The sequence below is a fragment of the Acanthaster planci genome, linkage group LG02 (assembly GCF_054643075.1).
Source record: "Acanthaster planci isolate LZ-2023a linkage group LG02, COTS_SCS, whole genome shotgun sequence".
Taxonomy (NCBI): domain Eukaryota; kingdom Metazoa; phylum Echinodermata; class Asteroidea; order Valvatida; family Acanthasteridae; genus Acanthaster; species Acanthaster planci.
In genome coordinates, this window is record NC_141778.1 from 18,434,440 (window position 1) to 18,444,528 (window position 10,089).

Below are 10,089 nucleotides of genomic sequence, written 5' to 3' on the forward strand. Positions count from 1 at the left end.
GGTACATAGTAGTCTGAGCCCGAAGGACCCATACATGTATAGCGCTACAAATCACTTCTTCTGGCTAGGGCACCCTCCGTTGTTACTTGTACAGAGAATAATAAAGTCGAGCATTCAAAGTGCCATAGTACTGTATGGTACACTGTCTTATCTATTGTATTTTATGGCTTCAGAGAACAATAAGGTCATGTCCTCTTACAAGCGACAGCACTGAATACTACATTTTACATTACATGTACTACTAAGCAGTATTTAGTAGTACTACTAAACAGTACTTTGTAGTACTATTAAGTAGTACTTTGTAGTATTCAGGGCTGTTAGGAATAGAACTGTTGAGTAGGAATAAACTACTGGTATTTGGAATCACACACAGTGAGTAACCTATCACCCTGTAAACTTTTGTCGATTTTTTTGCTCTCGTGATTTTTGACAAACCGTTCAAAAATGACAAAATGCGAATCGGAAATCTAGCAAAAGATTTCCTTTCTAGAAGTTTTCTGAAAACAAAAGTTTGTTCAACAAGAAGTTTACATTTCACCTTTCAAACTGAACTTGTCTAAGAATGTAGAATGAACATTAAAAAGAGGTACCAGTAGGTATTTACTTCAAGCAATTCAGAACAAGGAAAAATCCGGAACTAGAAAATTGGCTGTATTTTCCAAGAAAAACATCTTAGCGGTTGATTGGTTCTCGACACAACAAAATGAAAATGCAACAACCTGGGAGATTGGAACCAGCCCAGAACTTTGTGCTTACATAATGTGTCTGGGTTTGATCACAAACACTGCCAAGTGCAATACTGTTGTGCTGAATAATGATGCTGGAAAACTCATCACTTTCATTCCACAAAGTACGGTAAACTTCTTTGCACTTAAATAAGCTGTGAAGACAACGGAGAACAGGGAAAATCCAATAGAAAAAATAGCAGGGGGTGAGAAAACTTTAGCGGGGCAGCCTAAACTTTTAGCAGGGCAGCCAGCCCTGCTAAAACCCCTCAGGGAGAACACTGGATTGATTCAAATATAGTTGCCTGATTTCTCCTACATGTACAGTGTTTGTTTCCTCATTTGTATTTCTTAGTTTTGAGAAGCACGTAGCTTTCTAATGAGCAAATTTCAGGAATAAATGCTTTGAATACATGTATTACAGGTACAAGTACATGTAAAAATAAACATAAAGAAAATACACGTACATGTACAAGTAATATTGTCTCTGCACTGTACAGGTGCATGAACATACAGTGTACATGTACATGTATACACTGCAGACAGTAGTCATGGTAGTTACAATACATGTATGGCCAGCCATGAACACAGGTATTGATTTCAAATGTTCTTACCGCCAAAATTCCATAAGGTCTTTTAGTGTAATACTACACACATTCAATAGTAGTATACAAAAATAATTTGGCACATGGTCTGGGAATGGAAACTGTTACCAACATGTACATAGTGATCATGACGTAGTTTTGTCTGTACATGACTAACCTACATGTACCACCACTGTGCGTGTATACGTACATGTGTACATGTACATGCACTAGTAGCAGACATGGCAGAGCAGCTTTCTTCCGGTAGGTGTAATACATGTAACGTATGATACCTACACATACACATCCCACATCCAATTAGTATTGTCAACGAAGGATGTTTTAAGTGCAGACCACAAGTACTTTGAGATCAGGTAATGTACATGTACATAATATGAATCACATCAATTTTGGTGTCAATCATTGACCAAATGTAGCCATGTTATGATGTGGCTTACACGCCTTGCAAACATGTACGTAATTTAACAGGTTGTGTATTAAAAGATCCTAGCGTCATGCTATTACAGGTGCATTCATCACCCACAATTGTAAATAACAATATGCCTGATTATGGAACTTGATGAATTCACCTGTCTGTATCATTATAAATACAACCATTATCACTTTTTTTGTACAAACCAATCCAATTATGGTCAGTGGCAGATCCAGTACAAAAGAACAAGGGGGACGGAGTATAATATCCCCATTTGGATCCTCTGCTGAAAGTGGGAGGGAGTATAATATCCCCATTTGGATCCTCTGCTGAAAGTGGGAGGGAGTATAATATCCCCATTTGGATCCTCTGCTGAAAGTGGGAGGGAGTATAATATCCCCATTTGGATCCTCTGCTGAAAGTGGGAGGGAGTATAATATCCCCATTTGGATCCTCTGCTGATGTCGATAATTTGTTATCCCCCCCCCACCATTTTCAGCATTAATTAACCTGACCAACAAAACTGGTAATGTAGGCCTACATGTACATACGTGTAACCTCAAGTTCGTAGCCAGCCAGTTTAGGACCAGCTGTTACACTCTGTGTGTACTGTGAAACACACAGTGCACAGTGCACACTGCACTGGGATGAAATCAAATATTGACAGTTCTGACAGGTGTCAACCAAATAAACATGATGCACACTGTACATTGTATGTTAGGCTTAGAATGGAACAAATCAAGCAACTTCACAGTCAATTTTTGAATCCTACAAGTTTATATTCACTAATACCTTTTTGGTTTCAATGGTCAGATGTTTCAACAACATTTTCATAACGTCTTAAAAACCTTGTAAAGACGACTCCCAATACCTGTACTTACATACCATGCACATATAGGGATGAAGGAAAGCTTTCTTAAGTCGTCATACATATTTATTTGGAGGTCACATTTCTCAGCTGGAAAATGCAAATTCCACTGATCAGTTTGGAAGATGAAACACCCAAAAGAACAGGTCTGGCTTTGCATAGATACATGTATGCAAAACATGCAATACATGTATGCCAGTACATGTGCAGCCACTTTCTATTCAGTGATTGGGGAAACGTACATTAATGGCAGAGTTAAAATGTAAAGAAAGCTACTTCTGAAGACCGAAACATTTTGGAACATAGAGGTATTCTTCAATGATTTGCCAGGAAGTGGAGGAAGAGATCTTCTTGAGTCCTGTGAAGAAAAAGATTACAAGCAGAGAATACTGAACTGGTACCAATGCCTTATTTGCAAGGCTATAGAACCGAGGGTAAAAATGCCAGAGTTGATTAAATTCTGGCACTTTTCTAGGTTAATGCCAGAATTGATTTCTACAATGTGCTCATACAGACTTGGATTCTCGCAGGTTCACTAGCTTTGCAACATGTGCAAAATCAGGAGCATACACATGTAGTCTAGGCTTACAGACATGACAGAGCCACCTGTAACATGTCCAAGATTCTGTAATGAAGTACTGTACATGTACATGTAGTCTTAAAGGTAGTGTACACCACTGGTAAAATCCCCAAACTTGGAAATATCTTACCTGAAAGAAGGTGTACACAACAATCTCAATCAGACTGTAAAATAATTCCGGCCAGAATGCTGTAGACTAGTCTTCGAGAAAATAGCATCGTATAAGAGAGCATTTTACTTCGCACATCACATCCTTTAACAGGCGTCAATTTTGTGGGTGTAGTGGTTGCAGATGTTGTGGGAGTCTCCACTAAAACCCTAACCACCCAAGGGTTGTTGGCCCTAATCTTCCCCAATCACACAAACTTCAACAGTACTCTTGCTGCAACAGTGCCCAATCACACAAACTTCAACAGGTCTTTACCTGTGTAATTTTGTTAGATTGGGTACAGTAGGCCCACTACACGTCACAAAAAGTATGGATCGACTGTACCTAATCAAACAAATTTACGCAATATCATTGTGCATAGACTGTATCTCTGCCACCCAAATATAATGAGATAAGTGACCCAACTGCTAGGCTCATGGTGAGCTGCTTATGTGTTGCTCAGGCAAGGATTGGTGCAAGGTAAGGCTACACTCCATTGTGTCCTTCATTGTACTGCATGAGAAACATACATGTACTCTCATAAAGAGTGGGTACTATAGAGTCTATGGGTAAACCCCAATAACTTGGGAAAAAGTCATGGGGCTACAGTACCCATTCGCATAAAATTAAACACCAGATAGTAAGCTACCAGTACCCAATGCCAATGGAAGGTTAGGGTTCATGCATGGGTAAACCTAAAAGCAGCTAAAACTATACCCGATGTTGTTAACACCCTGTTATCCAATTGCAAGAGAAATTTCAAGATCTTTAATTCAAGCATTGAAATACCACGCTGGTTGTTTTGTTTTTTTTTCACAAAGCAGTTGACTCAAACACGAAACAATCAGTGGAATGTATGTTGCAGTGAATGTAATACGCCGTAATCAGCTAATCTTGTGAAATTACAACAAAAAACGAATGGTGCCCAACACCTTTAAGCTGGCTGTGTATTACATGTACATGTACATGTCCTGTACATGTATTAGATATCTAAAAGTGAGAATACCATTACATTTACAATTGCAAATTTTGTAAACATAGTATTTTTCATTGGTAAAGTTTAGATTGAATATATGTTTCATAGTGTAGCTATTGACCACTTAAAACTTTCATCATGTTGATCATGTTCAGTTCACATCAAGCACTAACCTTTACAGTCCTGAATCTTCCAATTTCAATTTCAATGATTTTCTAGTACATGTAGGTCTATGGGGTAACTTAGGGCTAATTAGTATTTTAAGTGACCGCACAGTCGCCAGGTCCCTTATTTTGCCACTTACTGTGAAAACTAAGCCTAATTAGACTCAACAATAAGTGGCAAAATTGGGGTCCTGGCGACTATACGGTCATGGACATTAGGCATGCTACATGACATGTACATGTAGGTCATGGTGTACAATTTGGAAGACACAGCAGTAAAAACATGAAAAAAGCAACTGTCATGACCATGTCAAAAATGTTCACCATGTTCACCGTAGTATAGTCAGGTGAGTGGCCACTTAAAATTAAAGCTGAAAACTGGTGGCAAAAACTTGAAATGTAAGAAGTCCTCACCATACGTTTGTACAAAGCAGGTGCACCAAAAAAGCTGAAATTGACGGACAACATCAAAACAAAACAAGCTGAAATCAGCTAAAAAGCTGAATTTTCACACCTCTGTATACTATAGTGTCATGCTGCATGGGAATTAACCTACAGGTTAATTAATCATGTTATTGTAAATACATGCGTTCGTGTAGCATAAGGCATGTAAGGCCTAGCCCCAGACTGGGGTCCAGCCTACTGGCAGACTGGACTAGGCCTGCCTCCGTAGGAGCAGACTTAAGTCATTACAACTTTACAAGGCCTAACAAATTTATCGTCTTTTATCGCGTGCATACACATGCGGATATGCACGCACACATCCACTCCTCATCTTCGGTCATGTTGGTCGTCAACGTCCGGGATTGGGAATGGAGAATACTTACAAAACTGGACCGTTTTGACATGTCCTTTCTGTCCATTTTAATGGTTGATGAAGACGTAACCTTCAAGACCTGGAATCTTCGATAGCATCTCTATCAAATTCTCGCTCGTTCGTTGCAAATTAGCAGTGTACAAACATAAGAAAACACCAATTTGTGACATGGGAGGCACCCATCTTCCTCACTTCCAGTTCACACCACTTTGTATTTAGTGTCGGATGCTAGGTCATGACCTTCAGCTCAATCCACCAATCACGCACGGAGTTTATCGCAAAGAACGAATACCGGCGGTTGCAATCAACCGGCTGCGACTTCCAGTAACACACGTACCCATGAGAAGTAGTGGCAGCCGTTAACCCTGCCTGTGCTCTCCATACAAGTATTACGTCGAGCCGCAGCCGTAACTCTCGAGCTGCCTACAAGCGCTGTACGGGCACCAAAGGGCGACCTCTGCTGATGACAAAAGCTTCAGTAGGGTGGAGACGGGATGATGATGGATTGGTCCGTAGGCGTAATTATCAAAGCTGTTTTTCAGGCTTTTGTTTTCTTTTAGAAAGGATATTGCAATTTCTTGTTGTCAGATTTACGAAAACAGGGCCCGAGTTAGTCACAATGTTGACAATAGAAAGACTAACAACCTATTTTTCCCCTTACCTTCAAACCCTCTAATCATCAACAAAACAAAATCAGAAACTTCCACAACAATAAGCCAGGAGCAAGAAACAATTTCAGAAACACAATAAATAAGTGACTTACATGTAGGCTCAGTCTCTTTCTTAACAACTGGTGCTCAGCTTTATTCTTGCCAAATTAGAAATGCAGGTACACGGTTGTCAACATTGGTTGCCAAGTGATGTACACTTGGGACGTATTATGCACATGGGCAGTTTAATATACTCGTGCTCTACTGGAAACTTGTCAAGGATGCCTGTGAATTGTCCATTCCTACAAAATACAAGTTCAAACAAGTCTGGCTAATACCACATGAACTGTCACGTACAAAATAGACCTCAATGGACTAAATGCTGCATTGAGAGTCTTTTTTTCCCTGAACTCAAAATTTCTGCTCCACTATACCACAAAATCTGTACATTTCTGAGTTCACACAACTGCACAAATTATGCCTCTGTGTATGCCATTAGAGATGTGTTCCTTCCCCTACCCCCATTCTCATTACCGAAAAGAAGTGTTGAGTTTAGCATCCATCAAGGTTCTGCTGTGAATTTACATTGTTCTGGTCCATTCCAAAGTGACTTGCGTCACCCACAAAAAGAGTTAATTATAAATAGATATAAGCAACTGCCTGAATGACAGCTAATTTTTTGGCAAGACATCAAGGCCATCTCAGGAATCGACAACAGGTAGCTGAAAGTAAGACATACTCCTATGGAAGCCTACGGAGGCAGTTACTTCCCATAAGCTCATGTGTTGTGGTCAGGAAACTCAGACATGACCCAACCGAGGAAGCTAGCAATCATCTTCTTCCGGCAGTATCGACCACTCGACATCTGCAGGGTGTTTTCACATTCTGAGAGCAACAATGGGCCAGAAGGCGGGCTGGTGGCGATCACAGTTGCGATCAAACTGCATCTGCATGGCTGTCTCCATGCTGTGTATTCTGGCTGAGTGTTTCCCGTACAGAACCTATAGAAATACATGCGGAAGGGGAGAAATAGCAAGAACTATTAATGTCAGATTGTTAGAAAATGAAACTCCCCCATAAATCCTCTTACCTGGTATACAAGGATGTTTCCAGAATTTACTGATATCAAAGCTCTTCAGTGTTGTCATATTCTTTGCAAGTAAAAAAACTCTTTCTGTACTCTATGATCCTGGACCAATGAAAGTCTAGCACAAATTAGGAAGAAATTATAGTAGGGTCAATAATTCAATGAGTGTATTCCCTATCCGCTGTATGCATCACAGTTGAGGGCGGTGTGGCAATGACAGTGCAATAAATTTTGAGACTTTGCAGAATTTTGGCTGCATCCGAATCTGTTGTCTAGAGCTAGTTCTAGGTCTTCCCTCCATTGGAAATGTGCGGAGATGCGTAGACAATAGACCTAGCCGTAGCTCTGGAAGCCCATTTCAAACACAGCCTTTTTTAGCTAACAAGGCATGAGTTCTGTGTGAATCCTGATTACTCATTCTGAGTGATAATTTAAAAATTCATGGGGAGTGTTTTGAGTCATACTCTCAAAGTCCAGATATCTGGAAAAGTCCTGAGAAATCGCACTCATGACACTGGTCGAAGCTGCCACAATTCAGCAATACCCAAAAGGTTTAATCAGTCTTTTGCCCACCTGACTTATAGACAGCAAAATGGAAATCAGAGTTGGTTACTCATGCATTGCAAGTTCTTGGTCAAATAGAACGTTGAATATCAGTCACGTCAGTTATACCTTCATGCCTTTTCTTCTGCCTTCATCTGGTCTTTCTGACGGTGCCTGACACTTGTTTTTCTCTTTCAACCTCAGAGGATTCCTCTTGGTTTTGCTTCCGTCATTTCTCTTCTCTCTCTCCAGTTTGGCCTTATCTCTCTCCTCTCTGAATTTTTGCGAGGTCCTGAAAAACTCCAGCATCTCCTGGCTGATTTCAACCTCCAGACTCTCATCATCGCTGTCCTCTGTTTCTTCATCTGAATATGCAGTGTTCATGGGCTGCTTGTCGTCCTGAGTTCCCTGTTGGGATGCAGTGTTCTGGTAATGAGGAGAGTGGCCTGCATACTCATAAGCTTCCATTCGGCTGCTCCAGCTGGAGTTGAGTGAGTAAGCCCTTTGAGGAACTTGATAACCATGACTAGAACTCGTTGGGAACTGAGACCACCAGCCGTACCTGTTTGTGATGTACTGGTACTCAGCAGATGGGGACCAAGTGCATGGATTTTTGTGCATCACAACATACATTTGCATCCATGACTGCATAGCAGCATAGTGTTGCCAAAACCTAATGACAAACATTGAACAAAAAATCATTTATAAAGTTCTACTTTGGGAGAACATATCAAAAATTACTTACTTTCTTTAATGAGACAATTTCAAGAATGGAAAAAAATGACATAAAATGTTCAAGTTCAAACACCGGGTAACATGAGAATTGGAGCTGTAAACCAAGTTTATGTGACTTCTACCCTGTACCCCTTGAACTCTGAGGCTCATCACTTTACCTTACTGAGACCAGCAAGGCAAAGAACGAGCCCCCCCCCCCTATTTCCACTTCCCCAGTCCTAAGAGTAAACAGTGCGGATACACTTCATAAGGCACTTTGTTGAACCAGTCTTGATAGTTTTTATACCTTCAAGTCAAATTTGTGAGTAGATCCCTAGCCTGGTGAACATCTTGTCTTTTTTCTTCTACTTGTGGGGATATGAGCTCCCCAGCCAACCCAACCCCCCCCCCCCCCCGCGAAAAATGAACTTCATAAAGCTGGTACCTATGATCTCCCTCCTGTACAAATCTGACAAATACCTGCAATACTGAGGTTGTTGGTACCAAGGATACTGCTGGTTTGTCCCATCCTGACGACCATAACGACCATCCCCAATGGCTGCATCATAAGCAGCCTTCTGATGAGGTGATTCCTTGTTCATGCTCGAAGCACCACTTGGATCACTCACGTTGCCATCCATCCAGACTTGGAAAAAAAACAAAAATAAGCTCTCACGTGAACTGCAAACATGCGCTACAAGTACAACCAAGGAGTGTGCTGGTTGCTGGTCTGGTGAGATAGGCCCATGGTAGGCCCGGCTATAGATGGAAAACAAGCCGTCAGCTCAGCCTCAGCTGACACAACTTACATACATGTCATGACAATTTATCCATACCTCTAAGCCTTATCAGTCATTTATTCAGGGAACATTTCATGGGGATTGTAAAACTGGGGACCCTGTTCCTATAATAGAAAAGAGAGCTACATTTCAACGTTTAAATTCACCTAAGAAGATGACTAGTGACATCATGCTCAATAACTGATTTTGCCAAAAAAGGGCAGGGTTTTGAGTTTGAGGGAAATTATGAGGGGAAACTGTGAGTGTTTTAACACATTACACATGGTGGATTCAAATTTGCATGGCTATTTCATCAGGAAGAAAGTCACATTTTCTCACAGTTTCCAATTTGAAATTTCCAAAACATAGGGTCAATGCAATAAAGTAAAAAGAGCCTTCTTTGGGGGACTTACCAGTTTGCAGGATTAAAATGACAAAAAAATGTGGGGTCCCAAAGTATACAATCCCCAATTCCACTAGCCTAGGTAGGGGTTAAAGAGAGCATACATAAAGCGAAACTGAAACTTACGTTATACTTTGCCGATTGAGGCTCGGACGAGAGTGTCGATAGTCACATTGCAAGCAACATTTACGCATGTAGAACGTAGATACAGCACCGGTACACAAGTAGAGTTGAGAACTCTGCATCTGAGCGCTTAGTTTTCCTCTATATAAATAGCGCCACCAATAGCCTAACAAAGAGATCACCATTTGCTGAAGTTAGGGGAGGCTTGTTTAGTTTTTAACTCAGAGTGACTGTGAATAACCACATTACACCAGCAATTTATTCATGATTAATAACATTGATTAATTTTGTGTTAACAGTTTTTAAGCTATTATTGCAGAGTACTTCACGTAAATGTCAGGAAAGATGACGTTCATTGACCAATTCGCGCTAGAATGTGACAAGTTTTTTGTCTCCTCACGCGTCACGACGGGTCACCGATTACTCTCCAAGGAAAAGACAGTATGATATGGCTGTTAATAACAACCTCTTGCCAATTTTGGTTTAAATGTGTTA

The 10,089-nt window shown here is 40.6% G+C and overlaps 2 protein-coding genes across 3 annotated transcripts in view; both read right to left on the reverse strand.

Annotated features, from left to right (window-relative positions):
- LOC110989357 (protein diaphanous homolog 2-like) overlaps positions 1-5,521 on the reverse strand; it is a 54,759-nt gene extending 49,238 nt beyond the window's left edge. The window contains exon 1 of the mRNA XM_022253686.2: positions 5,306-5,521. Within this exon, the coding sequence (XP_022109378.2) occupies positions 5,306-5,341 (36 nt within the window). The 5' untranslated portion in view covers positions 5,342-5,521. The remainder of the gene's footprint in view (positions 1-5,305) is intronic.
- A 549-nt stretch (positions 5,522-6,070) lies between these two features.
- On the reverse strand, positions 6,071-9,722 carry LOC110989360 (gem-associated protein 8-like). Of its 2 annotated transcripts, none has more exons than XM_022253687.2 (4): positions 9,598-9,722; positions 8,770-8,935; positions 7,705-8,248; positions 6,071-6,946 (listed from the first exon to the last, which is right to left on the reverse strand). In XM_022253687.2, the coding sequence occupies exons 2-4, from the start codon at positions 8,928-8,930 to the stop codon at positions 6,824-6,826; spliced, it is 828 nt and encodes a 275-aa protein (XP_022109379.2). In that variant the 5' UTR covers positions 8,931-8,935; positions 9,598-9,722; the 3' UTR covers positions 6,071-6,823. The 2 variants fall into 2 exon arrangements, with proteins under 2 accessions (XP_022109379.2, XP_086989870.1); XM_087133744.1 differs by lacking the exon at positions 9,598-9,722 and adding an exon at positions 9,482-9,582.
- Positions 9,723-10,089: the final 367 nt, after the last annotated feature.

Coding starts and splice junctions, on each gene's coding strand:
- LOC110989360 (XM_022253687.2), bottom strand. CDS start 8,930: ATGGATGGCAACGTGAGTGATCCAAGTGGTGCTTCGAGCATGAACAAG. Junction 8,249..8,769: donor CAACAACCTCAGTATTGCAG/GTATTTGTCAGA, acceptor GTTTGTCATTAG/GTTTTGGCAACACTATGCTG. Junction 6,947..7,704: donor GCAGAAGAAAAGGCATGAAG/GTATAACTGACG, acceptor GTATTTCTATAG/GTTCTGTACGGGAAACACTC.